Below are 21,837 nucleotides of genomic sequence, written 5' to 3'. Positions count from 1 at the left end.
CTCCGTCGACCCCGGTATGTCCATAGAAGTTCCCGCAATAAGTTTGTTTACCGCCAGCATAATGCTGCTTCAATTCCTTCCATCTGGTCAACGACTGCACGTGTCGCACCTGTGGGACGTCATCAGAGCTCTGGCGTTATTGGACATTGTAGCAACCACCCGCCTCTTTTTCCTCTGAGAGCCGCTAGTGCTGGGCGAAATAGAAATCATGGAGTGGATTACAGTGTATTGCAGAGCTTACAGAGACTTGGACCAAAAGATCTGTCTTCCGCCACTATGGAATTATTTAATACACAATCTCTTACAAATAAATCTCTTCTAATCTATGATCATATATTGGATAAAAAGCTGGATTTTATGTGCCTGGTCGAAACTTGGCACAAACCAGGGGATTATTCAGGGCTTAATGAAGCCTGCCCCCAGGGCTACTGCTACCTGGAAAAAGCCTGCAGGTCTGGTCGAGGGGGTGGTTTGGCCGTCATCCATCGGGCTGAATTGAAACTTTCTCCCCTGCCACTGCCTGACTTTATTTCCATGGAATGCTTAGCCTTTAAATGCAAACCTCCTCATTCAATGACAGTGTTGCTCATATACCGTCCAAATCACACTCTTTATTTCTTACGGAAATACATGACTTACTTACATCACTTTGTTCAGTGTCATCCAACATTGTTATTATTGGTGATGTAAATATTCATGTGGATAACCCCTCTTGCCAGCTGTCAAGAGAGTTTTTGAGTCTGCTTGATTGTCTGGGTCTCCAGCAACATGTGAAGGCCCCAACACACACTAGGGGGCACACTTTAGATCTCGTTATTACTGACTCTGTCCCTATTAAGAGTTTAGATGTTTATGATCTGGGTGTGTCTGATCACAAGGTGGTCTCTATGGCTTTCACATTTCAATTGCCTACCACAAGACTCAAGCGTCAAATGTCCTTCCGGAACTGGAAACACATTGACCAAAACTCTATGACTGCAGACCTCAAACAAATTTCTTGTCCAGCCATCTCAACTGTAGACGAACTGGTGGACCACTATAATGCATCTTTGAGCAGTGTTTTTGACCTCCACGCTCCTATTAAGACACGTGAAGTTACTTTTGTATGCTCTGCTCCCTGGTATACACAAGAACTACGTAGAATGAAAATGGCAGGCCGTGCCTTGGAGCGTCATTATAGGAAATCGGGACTCACTGTCCATAAGCTTGCATTTCGTGACCATCAAAGGACCTATTTTAAGTCCCTGAAAGACGCACGTTGTCAATTTTATTCAAATCAAATCAATAAAAATACAGGTAATTCTAAGCAGTTGTTTGCCACAATTAGCCATTTTTTGGAACCACAAAAGCCTTCTTCCACTGAAGTGACTAAGGAGCGCTGTAATAATTTTATTGACTTTTTTAGATCAAAAATCAGCAACATCCGCTCCTTAATGCCTGGATCATATCCCCCACCTTCACCTGCCTTAAATCCTTTAATTGGGAGTTTGCCATCTCTCCCATATTTTACTGAGTTCTCAAGCAGCCAGATTGATGAAATTCTGCGAGGAATGAAATCAACATCCTGCATATTGGACCCTATTCCGACAGTTCTGCTTAAGTCATATTTTCCTATTGTCAGTCCAATCATTACAAAGTTAGTTAATCTTTCATTACAAACTGGTCATGTTCCACCCTCTCTTAAAGCAGCTGTTATCCGAAGAATAACAGCTAACAGTTATCTTGAAGAAGCCCTCATTAGACCCAGAGGAGCTTGCAAGCTACAGACCTATCTCAAACCTGACTTTTTTGTCAAAGGTCCTGGAAAAAACAGTTGCTTCCCAACTTCAGAACCATCTTAGACGTAATAATCTGTTTGAGAAGTTCCAGTCAGGCTTTCGCTCAGCCCACAGCACGGAAACAGCACTGCTCAGGGTGACAAATGACCTACTGATGACAGCTGATGCAGGATCGCCATCACTGCTTATTCTGTTGGATTTGTCTGCGGCCTTCGACACAGTGGACCATACTATTCTCCTGGATCGACTCCATCATACAGTTGGACTCTCGGGGACTGCACTGCAGTGGTTCCAGTCCTACCTGTCTGGCAGAACTGAATGTGTTATGTTGGGAGGATGTAAGTCCAGGCTGTCCACCGTTACATGTGGTGTTCCGCAGGGGTCAGTTCTTGGTCCCATCCTTTTTACCATCTATATGTTACCTCTCGGGCACGTCATCAGCAGACATGGGCTGTCCTTCCATTGCTATGCTGATGACACGCAGCTTTATATCAAAACTGTCCCTAACCCCTCAGAAGCCATCTCTCACCTCACCGCATGCCTTGAGGAGATAAAGGCATGGATGAATGGAAATTTTTTACAGTTAAATAGTAGTAAAACTGAGGGACTCCTTGTTGGTACCCCCCATCAGATTCGTTCTTTTCCTATATCTCAGTTCCTCTTTGATGGCAAGATTATTACTCTCTCCTCCTCAGTCACAAATTTGGGGGTTCAGCTTGATGCACAGTTGACCTACAGCGGCCACATAAAACATCTGTGTAAGACATCATTTTATCAGCTACGAAAAATTTCCAAACTCCGCCCCCTGTTAACTCTTCCAGATGCAGAGAAACTTGTCCATGCCTTTATCTCCTCAAGGCTGGACTACTGTAATGGACTTTTTGTTGGGATTCCTGCTAAGGACATACAAAAGTTGCAGTACATCCAAAACAGCGCGGCTAGAATCCTAATGAAAGTAAGGAAATTTGAACATATCACCCCCATTCTGAAATCACTCCATTGGCTCCCTGTTTCTACCCGGATTGAATACAAAATCATTTTGTTAACTCACAAATGTATTTTCGGCCAGGCACCATCATATCTCAAAGATTTGTTAAATTTGCAACTTTCAAATCGTACCCTCAGATCATCAGGAAGCATGCTCCTTCAAGTTCCTTTCACCAAGCTTTGTACTATGGGGGGTCGAGCTTTTTGCTCTGCAGCCCCACAGCTTTGGAACCATCTTCCTGTCCAGTTGCGAGTCACACAGAGACTGGACACTTTTAAAGCAAACCTAAAGACTTTTTTATTTAGGAAAGCATATAATTGCTGAGCTGTCATGTTTTAGTAATCTGTGATGTTTATGATCTTGTTATTTTATTGTAGCACTTTGAGATTCCCCCAATGAAAAGTGCATTATAAATAAAATCTATTATTATTATTATTATTTGGTATAATAACTCCTAAATATTTAATACTATTAGTTTTCCACTTAAAATTATATTTATTACGTATGTTCTCCTGTGGTGAATAATTAAATGCGAGGGTCTGAGTTTTGTCCAAATTTAACCTGTATCCTGAGTACCACCCAAACTGTTCAAGGCATGACATAAGTTTAGGTAAACTGGAGTCTGGGTCGGAGATTGTCATAAGAATATCATCCGCATATAAACATATTTTATGTTCATTTCCTTTAAATTGGAATCCTGATATATCTAAATTTTCTCTAATTGCTTGAGCCAGTGGCTCTATAAACAGTGCGAAAAGTATGGGACTTAATGGGCATCCCTGGCGACATCCCCGTTCCAATGTAATTGAACTAGAGACATTACCATTTATTTTAATTTGAGCTGTCTGTAAATGATATAGTTGTTTAAGACATCCAATAACCTCTTTACTGAAACCAAAACGTTGCAATACCAGATACAAAAACTCCCATCGCACGGAGTCGAAAGCCTTTTCGGCATCGAGGCTAATTACCAAAGATTTTGAATTATTTTTGCTCATGCTATCAATCAGAAATAATGCTCGTCTTACATTATCTTGTGTCTGTCTGTTTTTCACAAATCCTGTTTGGTCAGTATCAATCAGTTCAGGAATTATATTTTCTAATCTTTTTGCAATTATCGAAGCATATAATCTGTAATCTATATTTAAAACAGAAATGGGTCTGTATGACCCACACTCCGTCTTATCTTTTCCAGCTTTTGGTATTACTGATATAATAGCTTGTTTCCATGATATTGGTGTCTCTCCCCCTTTAAGAACATGGTTAAAACATTTTAAGAGCATAGGTTTTAATAATTCCTTAAATGTTTTGTACCACTCTGCTGGATACCCATCCGCCCCGGTACTTTATTCGTCTTTAAATTTGATATGGCCCCATCAATTTCTGCTTCTGTAATTTCTTGTGTTAACAGTTTGTTTTGTGTTCGTCCTACTGATGGTAAGTCTATAGATTCCAGAAAATGTTCAATAATAGAAGGGTCTGCTGCTTCTGGTTGGGAATATAATTTTTTATAATACATTTCAAATGACCTTAGTATCTCTTCCGGTTTATAGCACATTACATTGGATTCTGGATTTTTAATTTTGAAAACTGACCTGTCCGTTTGCTGTTTACGTAGTTTCCATGCTAACATTTTTTTAGCTCTGGGTCCATTCTCATAATAACTCTGTTTGATATATTTAAGTTTAGTCTCTACTTGATTATCCAGTATCTTATTTATTTGATGTTTTATTACTTTTATTTCTTCAAGAATTTGAGGTTTTTTTAATTCAATATGTTTTTGTTCCAGTGTTTTTAGTGTGCTTAATAAATCGGTCAGTACCTTCTGCATTTCTTTTTTTTTCCTTGAGGACCACTTTAAAAGTTTTCCTCTTAACACTGCCTTAGCGGCATCCCATAGAACACTTGGTGACATTTCTTCATTATTATTAAATTCAATGTAATCCTTAATTTCCTTTTTAATATATTCCATGCATTGGGGCTCATTTAAAAGACTAGTGTTCAATCTCCATATGGTGTTTTTGAATTGAACATCCAAATGGAGTCTTAAATACACTCCTGCATGATCTGAAACATCCCTAGTTCCTATATCACAGCCTATAATTCTATGCCTGTCTGAGTGGAGCATGAAAAAATAATCAACCCTTGAATAGACTGTGTGAGGGTGGGAGAAAAAGGTAAACTGTCTCACAGATGGGTGGAGTTCCCTCCATATGTCAATCATGCCAGTTTCCTTAAGCATTTTTTTAACATACGAGGATTCACAATTTATCTTTTTTGTTGGATTTGAAGAGTCTAGGGTAGGATGCAACTGTACATTCCAGTCCCCTCCACATATAAGTGTCCCTGACACTTCAGAGATTATTAACTCAAATATTTTCTTAATTAGTAATTTATCCTGTCCTGGTGGTCTGTAAACGTTAAATAATGTTACTTCTTTTGAATCAAGGATCCCTTTAACCAGAATATAACGTCCTTCTTTGTCAGCTATTTGGCTGGAGACCTGGAAAGTCACCTTATTCGATATCAATATTGCAACTCCTCTAGCATGTCCTTTAGTGTAAGACGAATAAAAAGTGTTTCTAAATCCTAACCTTTTCAGTTTTTCATGTTCAGTTTGTTCTAAGTGAGTCTCCTGCCAAAAAATAATATGTTGGTTCTCTCTTTTCATCTTAGTTATAAGTTTACTTCGTTTGATAGGATTTTGCAACCCATTAACATTAAGTGAAATAATTCTATATTCTTGTTGTGACATTTATCATCAGGTATACTATCAAATTGTTACCCCTACATGACCTTAACATTGTAACACAAGTAACGCAGAATAGAAAAGTAATAAAAATAAAAAATGAACAATCAATAAAAACAGTAACTTCCATAGTCAAAGTTCCTTTTAAAGTAACTTCTATCTGGAAAGGAAAATCTTCGATTATTGAAGGGCCTCCCCTGTGCTAACTGACGATATAAATCAGTGCACGCTTTCCCCTCAACTCCCAGACATTACCGTTATTCATTTATGAGTCTGTCAAGCTATAACATAAATCAACCATTAATAAAACTAACTCACTCCAAAATCAAATCGTTGGGCATGAACAAATATTGGAATAATCTTACAGAACTCTTGTATGAAAATTAGCTTTGTTATATTTACCTGCTATTTTAGTAATATTGATTTTGGCTATGACAGTTCTACTGGTAATCTTCCCTGAGTGAGAGTCAAACAGCTTCTCCGGTGTCCCGGCGGAAATCCTGAAGTCTTTTCCGTGCTCTCTCCTGATGTCCCTCTCTTTCGCGTCGTGGTTTTGCGCCCGCTATTTCCCATGAGATTTTACTCAGCTTCTCCATTGAAGCCGATGCGGTGGCGTCATCAACTTTGATGCTGGCCGTGGTCAATCCTTTCTTTTTAAGGTCCTCCATCGCTTCCGCTGGACTATTATATACAATGGGTCCGTCTTCAAAAAATACCCGAAGTTTGGCTGGAGGCGGTGTCTGGAAACGGAGACCTTTTTCTTTGAGTAGTTTCCTTACAGGAGTGTATGCCTTCCTCTTCTTTTGGGTCTCCGCGGGGTAATCCTGGTCAAAGTACACTCGTCTCCCTTTCAAGTAAACTTCCCTCTTTTTCCATGCTGAACGGAGGACTAGTTCTTTAATCCTATATTCAAGAAAGTAAATGACAACCGATCGAGGATTCGCATTTGGCGGTGGCTTGGGGCCGAGCGCCCTGTGACAGCGCTGTATCCCAAGGTCAGGATTGGAGAGTGACAATTCCGTCTTGATAAAACTTTCAACAAACTCGTGTATGTTGTCTCCTTCGGCCTCCTCCGGGATTCCGTATAGGCGTATATTGTTTCGCCGCGATCTTGCTTCAAGATCTGTTAGCTTAGTTTGCATTTTTTGTTGAATGTCAAGGGTTTGTAGAAGCACGTCCCTAGCCTCGGTACTCTTCCAAATCCACAACTCGGTGTTCGGCTTCCTCCACTCTATTCACCGTGTCTTTCAAATCTTTGGCGATTTCGTCCAGTTTAAGATTAATGTCCGTTTTCAGGCTTCCCAAGTCAGTTTTCCAATCTCTGGTTAAAGCCTCTTGAAAGTTGTTTAGTTCTATCTTCACGTCAGATCGCATAGCCTTAATTTTAGAATATATAGCACTGACGCAAACTTGCATTGTATCTGCGGCCTCTTGTTCGCCAGCATTGCACTCGTCGTCATTTTCCGTCGTTTGTCTCTCATTTTTCTCAGGTCTTTGGGATGATTTGCCTCTAGCTTTTCGTTGTTTCTCCCCCTCCATCTTTGTTAATCAATTACACAGTGTAAAATTAATTTAAACTGGGGAGTATAACCGACTTGTCTGGGAGCTCTCAATTTACGCTGCCACTCTCCACGACGCCATACCGGAAGTCCCAAAATGTCCATGTTTTAATGCATGTTGGGCAACAACATTGTAAAAACTCCCATCATGCACTGCACTATCAAATGATTGTCACCATTGTTGAGGATCATATGATTGTTGTCTAAAAGCCTAAACTGATACAGTACTTTTTTATCTCTCCAAATTTGAAGCTCTACTGTGGTAGTCATTCCCTTCTTATTTCTAATATGAAAAAGGAGGTTTTATGAGGCGCAAGAGTTAGATTTGAATCGAAAATCACCCCTAAATTCTTTAGTTTTGTTAACAACTTAAGAGTCTCTCATTGGCTTTAAGAAAGACTAGTTGTTATACATGTACATGTGTGTACAACTGTGACTACAGGGCCAAATCACAAGGTCTTCTCCAAGATGAACAAACTGACTACATTTCTACATTATTCCAAAGACTCTCCAGAGACCAGACCTAATATTATTTTAATGTATACCATTTTAATATAATATAATTATATTATAAATCAATTTATAATGAACATTAGAAGCATGGCATTACATGGAAGAATATGATGTGAATGTGACACACACACACACGTTACTAGATTTCTTTTTCTAGAAAAATTCTTAATCATGTTCTTAGTCACTTCTTAGAAACCTTAGATCTACAAATGGCTTGCATTGGAAGATTCTTGAATGAACAGTGTGATTATTATATATACCTTCATAATTAGGCTTGTTTTTGATGCACACTTCTACATTAATGTTTAAGTTATACTGACCTCTTGCTGCACTTGCTGACATTAAAACCAAGAATACCTACATTTAGGTATAAATACTGCTTACATGGAACCACTCTACCATATGTGACCTTGAAAGACACTCACACTTGCTCACATAAATTAATTCGATTTCTCTTTTGTTTCATAGTTCTTATGTTAACTTGCAATCTTACTCCATGGGTGATGATGTTAAGTTGATCAGAAATCAGTCATTGAATGGCCACTAAGATGCTTTTCAGATCCGCTTTCAAACAAATTCGCGTGTAAGCAAGGAGTATACCTTCACCTGTAGTCTGCACAGATGAAGATGGGTCAGACTTTCTTCCTAGAGAAGGTGCCACAAGGAGCAGAGTTTCTCCATAAAGGAATGACAAGTAAACTGAACAAATCATAAAGGCCTAGATTGACTCACTGTACCATGCTCACATGCTGAGCTCAACCACAGGTAAAAACCATGGAGACACTCTGCAAAACTCAAGGGACACTACTGAGACTGAGTGTTCTACAGATGAATACAGCCCTCAGAAGGTTTTTACAGCTGCTAACATTACAAAGACAACTCTGAGTTAACATTTCAAGGATGAACAATCATTTAACAGTGACCCCATTGGATTGATCTGAATTTGACCCATTGGGGGTCAAATGAATCAGCATATACATTACACACACACACACACACACACACACACACACACACACACACACACACACACACACACACACATATATATATATATATATATATATATATGTAATTTTTTCTTTTCTTTAATTCTGTATTTTATTTTAAAGTACAGCCAAGGCCTATAGAAAACAATTTTTGAAATTAGATTGGTGCCATCTGGTGGACAAATTAAGCATTTTTATCATGCAATAGCACATTTTTACCACTATAGAGAATACAGCTCTCTGTAGAAAGGCTTGTGAATTCTAGTGATTTTTGCACATATTTGCCTATTTATTTCAGGTTGTGGATTTTAATATATAATCACAGATTCTCAAAGACTATTTTTGTCAAGTTTTTTTTTTTTTTTGGTTGGTTTAAATGGTAATTTCAAGTGCCAGTTTTGCTTTATAATACAGTCAAACCTGAACATTGCACTAGAAATAGAACAAATGGAAAGCATTTTGTTACCCATTGTTTTAATCCTAACTTAATAAAAAAATGACATTATTTCAATCATAACATATTTTTATTAACCTTTTATTAGAGAGACCCAATGTCTCCCCTTTATTTTATTCATTGATTTTATTTCACATATTCTCATATTTCTCTATTACAGGCTCACCAGTCTAGTATTTCCTTGTGTGTGTGTTCAAGAGAGAGACATGGTGTGTGACTTTTGCATTTTGGATCCAATGTCTCCCCTTTATTTGATCCATTGATTTTATTTCACATATTCTCACATTTCTCTGTTACAGTTTCACCAGCCTCAAATTTCCCTATGTCTGTGTGTATGTGTGTGTGTGTGTGTGTCTATTTTGCAATCTTGATGGCTTACAGCCTCATGCTTTCATTGCTGTGCACTTTATTTCTTACATTGATGAATAACTGCTTTTATTTCAAACATTACCCAAAATTAGCTTTTGCAATGACACACTTTCATTTGTGTGTGTGTGCGTGTGTTTTTGTGTGTATACGTGTGTGTGTGAATTCTGGACTTTTCAAATCCAGTTTTTTGGGTGTTCATATACCAAGTACCAATAAAGTCACCAAGTTTCGGACCATTCCGATGAAGCTACGATTTTTAACATTAAAAAAAAATATATATTTCAGGTCATTAATGACCGAAGAACCCCAGAGGGTTAAGGCAGTTTAAGCCAAGGCTGTGTTTGTATATTCCACTTACAGCATTTTTGAGGGTATATTCTGAGGTAATATGGTTGATTTCTTCAATAGTATATGAGGACACGTCCAGACTTGTCCTGACTGTCATTGATCATAAGCATCTGGTAGTATTCTTCATTGGCTGCAAAAACAAAGGACAAAAATGCAAGCCTTACACAATATCAATATAGAAATATGCAAATATATATTATTGTGATTGTGGTTGTCTGACCTTTAACTTCTTTGACGCAGCGCAGGGCATATCTGAGTGTGTGAAGTGTGTTTGCCGGGCCTTTACATCGTTTTTCAGGAGGGAGGTGATATTTCAGCTCTTTTAAGGTCTTAAAAAGCCCCTTCTGAGTCTTAGCCTTTGCTGACTGTTCACTACTGCAGAGACAACATGCATGATGATACTAGTATTAATCCTATTGTACTTACTGTTTTGCTTAGAAAGGGTTTCAGTGTAAAACATTTTCTAACTAACCAAATCAGTACTTTCAAAAAGAGGAGCTGATTGACTTCATTATATGATACAACTGTATTATAGTTATTTAAAGGGATAGTTCACCCAAAAATGAAAATTATGTCATTGATAACTCACCCTCATGTCGTTCCAAACCAGTAAGACCTCCATTTATCTTCAGAACACAGTTTAAGATATTTTAGATTTAGTCCAAGAGCTCTCAGTCCCTCCATTGAAACTGTGTGTACGGTCTACTGTCCATGTCCAGAAAGGTAAGAAAAACATCATCTCTCGAAACAGACCCGGAAGAGAAGACAATGCTGAATAAAGTCATAGTTTTTGCTATTTTTGGACCAAAATGTATTTTCGATGCTTCAAAATATTCTAACTGACCCTCTGATGTCACATGGACTACTTTGATGACGTTTTTCTTACCTTTCTGGACATGGAGAGTAGACCGTACATACAGTTTCAATGGAGGGACAGAAACCTCTCGGACTAAATCTAAAATATCTTAAACTGTGTTCTGAAGATAAATGGAGGTCTTACTGGTTTGGAACGACATGAGGGTGAGTTATTAATGACATAATTTTGGGGTGAACTACCCCTTTAATGCCTGTAGTTTTGTTACATGCAGCCACTGGATGATGGGTTATCTTGCTCTGAACTGACCAAGCTGAATGCATTGTTGCTACTTGGAGGGGAAAAACTTTGAAAGTTTGAGCTACAGAGGAAATATAAGAGGTGAAGAGAACAACAAATGTAAGTAAAAAAGACATAAAGTGACTGAAGAATCCTAGACGAGGAGATATTATCAAGATCCTACTTAATGCTTTATTTTATATTAGGCTGCCAGTGTTGGCAGGCTCTAATATAGTGCTTACTGATGCTTTTTCAAGAAATGTTCAATTTCAGAAATTAAAACTTTTTTTTTATAGTTATTTAATTCCTGTAAATGTTAGTATTAAAAGTCTTAAATTGTTTGCAAAGTCACCCTTTTAAGCCAGAGGGTCTAAAATTAATATATAAATATTATATATTTTGTTGTTTTGATAACAAACATGATCAATTGAATTTTGCCTACAGAGGCCAGCATACCAGCCAGAAAGGACTAAGGATGCTACTCTGTACCCAAACAGGTTATTCCCTTGATGCCTAGTGTGATTATTATGCTTCAAAATACTTATTTCTTATTATTAAATAAATGTTGCAGAATCAAATATCAGCATCTAATTTGTTATGGGGAATTTATTGATCACTCTTGTCGAATACAAACTTAGGAACTTGAAACTCAAGGATTCACTCACTTTGGTTTAAGTGGATGCATGATAACAACATCAACAACAACAATAATAATTACATTTTAAAAGCTTTGTTCATCTTCGGAAAACAATTTAAGATATTTTGGAGGAAACCAGAAGGTTTTTGACTGTCCCATATACTGCCAAGTAAAATACACTGCCAAGGTCCAGAAAAGTATTTAAAGCATTGCCACAAAAGTTTATCTGCCATCAGTGGTTAAACCCTAACATTATGAAACAACAAGAATACATTTTTTTTTTTTTTTTTTTTTGTACGAGAAGGATGCGCTGTTTTCTATGTGTATTTACATATTGTGGCGCGGTTGACACAGAAGATACGATGATGTGGGGAGAGACAGATAAGACGAATTGTTAAATATAGTCATTTTTGTTTTCTTCTCATACAAAAATAATTCTTGTTGCTTCATAACGTTACAGTTAACCCACTGATGGCAGATGGAGTATTCTGATGATGCTTTTCATACTTTTCTGGACCTTGACAGTGTATTTTACTTGACAGTCTATGGGACAGTCACAAGCCCTTGGTTTTCAATCAAAATATCTTAAATTCTGTTCTGAAGATGAACGCTTTTATGGGTTTGGAACGACATGGGGGTAAGGGATTAATGACAAAATTTTCATTTTGGGGTGGAGTATCCCTTTAACCACTTAACTAAAATCTCAAAACTGATAATGCTACCACCTGTCCAAAAATTACACTCAGGTTTATGCTAATAACTTTGATTATTTTTTCTCAAAAATATTCTAGACCGTTGCTCTGATTTTCATTAAAAACTAATCATATCTTCTTCAGACCATGCCAATACAAAGTTATTTAGTCAAACCACTCTCAAATATCATGTGAGCGAATGACCTAAGAGAATGCCAAAATGGCTGTGAGGTTATATTGCTGACCGTAATGCTTTTGGCCATTCAAACTAAACTTGGTGTTTTTGATAACCATAACCTGAGGGAACCTGCACAGTTTCAAGTGGTCAGGACATATGAGAAATGGCTTTTTTCTTATAACTTTTGAATGGTTTGGACAAAAAACATGAGACAGTCCCTGAAGATTCAGTGCTACATACAGAGTTGAACGATACCCAATTTCTAAATGTTGCCTGTTGGTCATTTAGAGTTTAGACTTAAAAAGTGCTTTCTTTTTTACTGTCACAGTGTAGCATTACATATCTGTATGTGTCACTATAAACTGAAGCTACTGAAAAAGTTTTGGGCAAACATTATAACTAAAAAAAAAAAAAAAAAAAAAAGTCCAATAGCTTCTCAATATTTACTCGTCTTGATAGATTCCTTGAGTCTTATCTAGAACAATGATATCAAATATGTCATAGTCAAATAAACTTACTTTCACGTCCCTCATATCACACCACAGACTCGCACTCTCAGTTAATACAAATGCAACTGGTACCATCTTGCATCTCAACAATCAACTGTATTATTTTACACATTGACATTGATACACGTCTTGTATCCCCTCACCTCTTGTTACTCCCTGATGATGTCATGATTGCAGAATCTTTTCCATTTCCTCTGGAACTCCCCACAGACTCATTACCATGTGACTCATTACTGCGGGACTCGTTACTGTGAGATTCAGTGCCACTTCCCCTCATTTCCATGTCCTCATGCATCTGTGTTTGAGACCTCATAGAAGTGGGTGGGTCGCGACTGCTGTCACTCCATTCAGATGGCCCGCCCATGCGATGCAGGTGAGACATTGAGCCACACGAGGACTCAGACTCACCGCTGTACATGTAATGCTTTGGCTCTGTCTCACCTGACATGGACCAGGTCAAGCCTTACATTTCAGGTCAAAGGTCCCCTGACCCGGTTACATGTTGTAGCTGTGAAAACAATTAGTAAGATATGGTTAATGAATTAATGCTCTTTATTTTCACCCAAAATAATTTTTATTTGTTGAGTCAATGCGAGACAATGACAGTGTTGATTTTTTGTCTGGATCTATAAATGTATAAAAAAATACATAAAAAATGCAATTCATGCATACAACGACTTAAATGTGCATATTTTATGATGAGCACGTTTTTAATTTCTTAGTTAAAACTAATGTCATGGTGATACAGACCCTCATAACTTTAGTAATTTACGTAGTGCTGCTAGAAAGTTATTCCAAAATTATTAAGTCATTTAGTCACAATGCCTTTATTTTTCATGCTTTATTGTGAGTGATTTGTTCAGAATCTGTAGTTTTCATACAAGTGATAAAGATATTGTAGAGATATGATAGAATTTATATATTAGATATGATATAAGTTTTTATAATTACATAATGAGACCATTTTGTTAAATACATTTTCATATTCCCTGAAAACTTAAAAAGCTATTTGTTTCAAATATTTGCAAATGTAGTTTTTAGGTGTTTTTCAGTATGTATTGGATTATTAATTAATTATTAATTATTAATTGATATATATGTAATGACGTGGAGGCGGCGTTAGAATCCATGTGCAGTTTAACAACATCCACAGCAGACAAATCCAAACAGTAGGCAGAGAATCGTAATCGTAGAAGGCAGTGAATCATACACAGATAGGCAGTCCAATCCAAACAACAAGACAGTGGGCAAATCCAAAGGCAGAGACGAGGAAACCAGGCAAAGATCATACACAATAAGACAAACTATGGCAATGGGAAAAATGCTCGGTAAGGCAGACAGGCTGGCAATACTTCGCAACATGATAGTGGTTGCGGCCATGCTTATATATGTCACAAACAGGAAGTACAGGTGAAGCAGAGGGAGCGGATCACAGTCAGTACTCGGGAGAGGGCTCCCTCTGCTTGGCATTACAATATATAGAAACCATAGATTACTGTTCAAGCATCCATCATATGGGAAATGCAGTTGGATGCACACACCGGACTCACACGGACTAATGTTTCTGATAGATACTTGAAATAGTCTAGTTTCACCAACTAAATTACAAAAAAACAATTTTGAGGGCAGTCACCACAAATTTATTTTAACGTATACATATATTAAACCCTAAACAAACATGCAACTTGAATTAAAATCTTTAGTTGTGCTGCTGAAAAAAATTAACATAATACATACTAAGCAAACATCCATTGGATATAGTTCCAGTCAATCAAAACTTAAAGTGCTGACAAAAATTATATTTTGTCAGTTACTATTTTTTACGTTTTTTTTTTTTTTTTTGAGGTGCACTTTTTTTGCCATGGGAATGCAAGACGTCCCATGTGAAAACATTCGTTGGCCTTTGTCTTTCATAGAGCTTGCATTTAGGCTAAATGTACTGAGGAATTACATTAAAACTATTATTATCAGTGCACATATAATGACGTTGAGGACAAACCAAGAAAACATTACTCTTTTAAAAATGGTTTAATGTATTTAAATACATTTGGTTCCGCTGCATGCTTCATTTTTAGACAGTGGTAACTACAAAATTACGTTCGTTGTATGTTGCGTTTTTTATTAGACATAACTCTTTGATTAACCTGATTTTGATTTTAATGGTACCGTGTCCTGATACACGTCCACTGTTAAGCGATTTCGTAGTTTAGGCTTATGTTCACTATTGTAACAGTGTGACACCCTCTGATTCACACGTCATATACAAGGATTGCTGTGTCCCATGTTTGACCGAATGAAATGCAAACACCCGATTATGGATTATTGTGGATGACTGCCTAACCATTTCAAAGAACTATCTGTGTGAGAGGATTTGGTTGCAGACAGTGACGTGCATAGACATCAACAGGGACAGAAGAATATACTAATAGTGACAGTAAAACGTAAAACATCAAATTAATTAGTATAAAAGTTTAGACACACTCAAAACACTCATCTCCACCCTAATTTATCTCTCACCTCATCATCACTTTCTAATTTATTGGTACAGTCACTTCCTATCAACACAATTTGGTCAATTGCAATATTAAGAAAAATGTATTATCCATTTTAGATTTTCAGTTATGAATATTCAGGACTGTAATATTCAAATGATGGATCATTAGGATGAACATCCTTTCTTTAGCATTCTGTGAAAATCTAAATATATTAATAATATAATGTGATAATTAAATTAGATAATGTATCTAAAGATGACTCAAGCTGCTTCCAGGCAGACCATCCCCATCAACAAGTAATTACAACTTTTCAGTTTACGATATTATACTTTAAAAACAATCATACTTATAAAGTACGATGTGATAAAGCTGTTGCAGTGAGTCACTGGACTAAGGCCTTGTTTCACTTTAAAGATAAATGCCCCATACTTGCACATTTTTCCTCCATCCCTCATCACATTTACATTATTGCTATAAGCAATTCAGAAAGACCCAGTAAGATTCAGTTCATTCAGTTTACTCTCCTTGTGCTGATTACGGTTTTGTTGAATTCTATGATAGGTCTGCAGCTTATTTAAGGTGCATAACCCAGCCTGGAGGACCACAGTCCTACAGTTTAACTCTAACCTGCTTCAAGACACCTACCTTTAGTTTACCAGTAAACCTGAAGACCTTGATAAGTTGAATAAGGTGGGTTTGTTCTCCAAGACGAGGATTGTATACTGTATACCAGTGGTTCTTATCTCCAGTCCAGGGTAGCCAATGGTCTTCACATTTTCTATTAACTAGGTAGTTAAGAAAAATCTTATATTGAACTCTGTCGTGGAAACTAGAATGTATAAACCTTAATTAAACAATTTAATAATTAAAAAGAAATGGATACCTGTAGGATGCTGTATTACGCCAAACCCACTTTGGACCAGCGGTTTGGAAAATAGATAAATGGATGATTCAGCTGCAGGTGCCATCCTCTGGCGTGACTTGGGAATTTATTCAGCACGAACCTCACAGTGCATTATGGGCATTCTCTAGGCGTTGAGTGTACACTCGTTATTGCAGTGCATTATGTGGTTGATTGAGTGCATTTGATAATGTCCACTATGGCAGACTACATATGGCTGTCCTCTCAAAATAGGGGGAAGTTGTGGCCTAATGGTTAGAGAGTTTGATTCCTAACCCTAAGGTTGTGGGTTTGAGTCTCGGGCCAGCAATACCACGACTGAGGTGCCCTTGAGCAAGGCACCGAACTCCCAACTGCTCCCTGGGCACCGCAGCATAAATGGCTGCCCACTGCTCCGGGTGTGTGTTCACAGTGTGTATGTGTGTGTGTGTGCACTTTAGATGGGTTGAATGCAGAGCATGAATTTTGAGTATGGGTCACCATACTTGGCTGTATGTCATGTCACTTTTTTTTTTTCACTTTCAAAATGTGCCCTATAAGAAAAGAAGTAAAACAAAATAGAAACTCTAAATAGTGAAATGAAGAACAATTTCCAATGAAATAATGTATTTTTATAATCCTCTATGATGCCTGTAAGTCAATCATTAAGTGTATTTTTGTGTGATTGAGTGGCCGTATCTCTCTGCAGACTAAGGGGTTGTAAGATGTGACCGCATCTGAAATACACAACTGAGTTCAGAGTTACAATGTGTCTTCTTCCATTTGTTTAAAAAGAAAAAGGGACCTTAAATTAAATATTTTTGTTACTTAGTGGTGGAGAGAAGGATCCTTAACTAAAAGTGGCTGGACACGCTTACATGTTCTCTTAAACTGAAAAGAGAAAAATACATTATTTGTAAGAAACCATTTACAATATGAAAGTTAAAAATTATAGCCATTTTAAGAAATAAATAATTTACCTGCTTAGAGTGTGTTGACAGTCTGTGTTGTTGGATAGCTGAAGTCCAGAAAATAATTGGGCCTAATGAGCCATCTTTTATTAGAGTGAAGCCTCTGTTAGTAATAAATAATTATTTAAAATTATAACAATATGGATTATAAATTCAATGTCTCCGTTACTTACTCAGCGGAGAAGAGGATTATCATCAGCCAGAGCTGCTCACACTTATATGTAATCAAAACAGAAAAGAAAAGAACATGCTTGTTTGATAACCAGATACAATTTTAAAGAAACGTTTTTATTTACATTTAAAAATGAAATAATTTACCTGCTTCGAGTGTGTTGACAGTCTGTGTAGTTGCATCACTGAACTCCGGAAACTAATGAAATGCTTTGACAGTTACAGATTTGAAAAACAAAAGGGCGGGAATAAAGAACCCTAACTCTGACAGAAAGAACCATTTCAGCATTAAAAGGGTTCTTCAGTATGCTATGGTTCTACATAGAACGGTTTCTACATGTAAAGAACCTTTAAAGGACCATCTTTTTAAAGAGTGTATTTATGGAGATAGGGGACAATTTTGGACAGACCCTCTATCTCTCATATCTGACAGTCAGTCCAGTCCATGGAGCCGAGAACCACTGCTGTATACAGTAGTGTATATAAAAAGTATTCAAACTTTTTTCATGTTTTCTCTTTAAAGCAATAATCAGGGTTTGATTTAGATAAAGCTTCAGAGGATGTAAGGGTAATTTTTCATGAGGATCATGAACTGTGTGGACATGACTGATCAAAAAAAATATAAATTATTAAATTGTTCTTTATATATTATTAAAAATGGCATTTCCAATCTCACGTCAAACAAAATACTTTTTTTTTTCTTCTCACACTTTTGTGCAGGTCTGTGTAAATAAACATATCAACAGGTTGTCTCATATATAGTAGATATACTGGTTTGTCTGTACTTAGAACAACTCCATTCACTCAAAAATCATATACTTACCCTCATGCTGTCGATGGGGTCCAAAAGTTTCAAAAAGGATCGGAAATTATAGAAATTATCTTTAACTGCAGTGGTTTAATCTAAGTGTCTTTTATTTTTTGACCAAACTCTAAATGGTTTTGAACTTAAATGTTTTTTTTTTTTTCTAAATCAAATTAAAATTATAAAGGGGAGTTTAATGAAAACACCTTTAATAGTATTTCTATAAAATGGGCAAGACAGAGCAAAGCCTGTATTAAAAGTTTAAGTGAAATCAAAGGTCATCAGTGTAACATACAGCAGCATGAGCACACACACTCAAAATATGTTTACAGTAGCACTTTTACATTTGCTTATTGCACCAAGGCATCAGGACATCTTCTAATATAGCATAAAGAGTATAAGGCAAATGGACATTCGAATATAACCTGTTCTAGTGTAAAATGAATTTTATTTCATAGGCACAAATCTAACTCTCTTATACCATAACAGCACTGGAAATTAATGCATAATTCTCTGGAATTTTGGTCCTAGAATCTTTTCATTGCTCCTAATAATCTAATTTTATCACAGTACATACTTTCTTCCCATTCAAACATATAGATATTCAGTGTAAAAATAACATGCTCAGTGCATTGATACATCCCTAGACACAAAGCCAAAAAGAGAAGCAGCACTAGAGACAGCATGTTATGTGTAGTAAAACACACATTGATAATCACTCTCTGTACTTTACAATATAGGCATTAATCAGTAATTACAACTGCCTGAGCTGTCAGTACACAGTAGCTGTCATGACAGTTAGACCTCCCCTTTTTGGTCCTCTTGAGCCATTTGTGCAGATATTCTGAGTAAACAGGTGGTTGAAATTGTGTATTTTGATATGCAGGCATATGGTAAGCCCATATAAATTTGTAAATTACTCTTTTAATAACAGGCACCAAAAATGAGCAGTTTTCATGGTCTAAACCACTAAACAACGGGTTTGGCTACAATGCTGTGCTTGCGTATGTATAAATGCGGGATGTTTTATGTTTATGGCTAGCACCAAAGAACAAACTACATGAGTTTTTCTCAACACAGAGAGGAAAGGAAGGTCCTTCGTCTACACAGAGTTTGTTCAAAGTGATCCTTATTGAATATCTGTGTGTGAGGCCATCCCATTTGTTTTTTTATATTACAGCCATTTCTGTTATATATAAAGTAGTACTGTGGTATATAGGAACAGTGCTTCACTATTACAACATTCAAATATTTATACCTATAACATGATTCCAGTGTTTTAAGACCATTCCTCTTAATAAAGTAGTCTGGCACATACAATTAAAAAAAAGTTTCTTGTGCAGTTAGGCACACGTTTACCTTTTGGTATGATAAGATGCACTTTCTCTAAGCTTGTGCTTTGATTTGTCCATTCTCAAAAGTCTGAGTCCCAAAATGTTAACATGGTTATACAATAAACATCTTCTTTCTGGATGGCCAAAACTTGCATTGTTGCGCCGTGTTTTAAGGACTCCCGTTTCTCTCTAGAAGGATGTGCTGGAGTTACTTATTGTTTGACATTTCAGTGGAGGAAGAAAAAGCTCAAATTTTCTCTTGTTACCTTGTATAAGGCAATTATATCCGATGTCAAGTGAGGGTTTTCTATGGCTCTCCTGTGGTCAGAGGCAGTTGATATTCAACAGAATAAAGAAAGCGTAGAAGATTACAAGTCTTTTGTTTATTCCTGCAGACTCCAGCTCTTTAAAGATCATTTAGATCCATGCAATTTGTCCATCGATTTCATAATCTCATAAATAAGTTTTATATCACTGTTTTGCTGCACTTAATAGTGCTTTATGCATATGTTTCCCTTGGTTTATGAAGGGTGAGCCACAATGTGGGCCATCCAGTTGACTTTGGTGGTCCAACTCTCTCGCAGGGCTTCATCGAACTTTTGCCGAAACTGTTTGAGGGCCTCCTCATCAGTTTTACCCAATGCCAGAGAGTCCTGAAAGACATAAACATACAGCTGATGTCATTATGTATATGAAGTTATTTTATTTTTTAAACAATCACATTTAACACAGCTTTTCATTAACCTAAACTGATGTTATAATGGTTTCATTGTGTTCGCTGTCCCTTTTTTGCAGAACACTAACTCAAAACATAAACAAATAGAGACATATGACAGGTATATAAACAAAGGTTCGGCTCAACATAGTAGCATATTATTTATAACTGACAGGGCAATTTTAAGTATTTTCGTGATTCGGGCATAAGTATTATTATTTAATTTTAATTATTATTATTATTTTTTATTATTATTATTATTATTATTTTTTTACAAAGAAAATTGTTTCTTTGCCTCCTACTATCTTCTTCATCCCCTTTTCTTTCCACTCTCTTCTCCCTCCTAACTCCCTGCCAGCAAAGGTGGAGTAGAGTAGATCTCAGTAAGAGACGATAATAATAACAATAAATCTCATTAAAGGTGGAAGTGAGAGAAAATGAGAGGAGGAGAAAAATTTATATTTCAATGAATACATAAAAACAAGATGGTATTCTAGTAATATGGGAAATCATGTATTTACGATTAACTGTTTTGCTGAGGCACATTAAGCACTGCAAGGTTTTTTCACACACACACACACACACACACACACACACACACAGTATATGAGGCATGAATAAGCTTGCAGTGATCTTGCAATAAATGCATTTGTCTTGAGTGCAAGTTGCTAGTGCCATTTTAAATATCTTGTGTTGTTTTAAATGTGTAAGATTTTATACTGGATCAGTTGCATGTTTGTATTAGTAATGTTGAATGTATTTCTGTAGAGTAGTTTTCAGAATTTCTGATCTGCAGTGATGAAATGTAATTATACTGCTTACTAATGTTTTTGATGGGTTCTAAAAGTGGTGGTTGTTCTATGGTCCAATCTTTTATTGTTTCTTTGATTTGATTTAACTTAATTTTGTTTTATAAGTAACAGTAATCATAAACTATATTAAATAGTATTGTTTATTAATAACTGAGATAGCTAAGATTAGTAAGTAGTTATTTGTTGATAATTAAGTCTGGGTCTTTTGACGTGTTTTCAGGGGTATTGAAGGATTCATAATTTTTAAAATAAAATCTGCATTAACTCCTCTATTTTAAAGAGGTAAACCATTTCTTAGGTGGCTGCACTGGAGTCATGTAAATAAATAATTATAAAGACAGAGTACATATTTTTACTTGCAATACAGCATATGATGGAGAGATATTAGTGCATTCAACAAATTAAATCATCATATTTCTAATAGCAGGATGAAGCGGAGTTGACATAGGTAGAAATGGCTCTAATCAACGTCTAAATACAACAAGTATAATTTAATATACAAAAGAGAGAGTAAAGACAAAAAAAGAAGAAGTTTTTTTCAGATGCAGCATCTAATACAAGTGTAATTGCTTTCAACATGCATTGAATGCAAAATAAAATCCCTATGACATTTTTTTTTTCCAATTAATATACAAATATAATGTTTAAATGCTTGAGATAGATGTTTACTTTACTATAATTCTAGGCAACATGGTCAAGTTTGAAGATGACCAAAAAAAGTACCATCATTACTGTAAAGTTAACCACCAATATACAGTTTATGTACAGTATGGTCTACTCTTTATATTAATTTTTTGG

At 36.4% G+C, this 21,837-nt stretch overlaps 1 protein-coding gene and 1 pseudogene across 3 annotated transcripts in view; both read right to left on the bottom strand.

Annotated features, from left to right (window-relative positions):
• The window catches only part of LOC127972535 (period circadian protein homolog 2-like), a 61,428-nt pseudogene extending 43,185 nt beyond the window's left edge, over nucleotides 1–18,243 (bottom strand).
• A 127-nt stretch (nucleotides 18,244–18,370) lies between these two features.
• The window catches only part of pik3cb (phosphatidylinositol-4,5-bisphosphate 3-kinase, catalytic subunit beta), a 62,740-nt gene continuing 59,273 nt past the window's right edge, over nucleotides 18,371–21,837 (bottom strand). For all 3 annotated transcript variants that reach the window (XM_052576117.1, XM_052576119.1, XM_052576118.1), the window contains exon 24: nucleotides 18,371–20,165. In XM_052576117.1, the coding sequence (XP_052432077.1) occupies nucleotides 20,034–20,165 (132 nt within the window). In that variant the 3' untranslated portion in view covers nucleotides 18,371–20,033. The remainder of the gene's footprint in view (nucleotides 20,166–21,837) is intronic.

The sequence above is a fragment of the Carassius gibelio genome, chromosome B15 (assembly GCF_023724105.1).
Source record: "Carassius gibelio isolate Cgi1373 ecotype wild population from Czech Republic chromosome B15, carGib1.2-hapl.c, whole genome shotgun sequence".
Taxonomy (NCBI): Eukaryota; Metazoa; Chordata; class Actinopteri; order Cypriniformes; family Cyprinidae; genus Carassius; species Carassius gibelio.
Note: the sequence above shows the minus strand (reverse complement) of the source record. Positions and strands in the feature narration are given on the sequence as shown.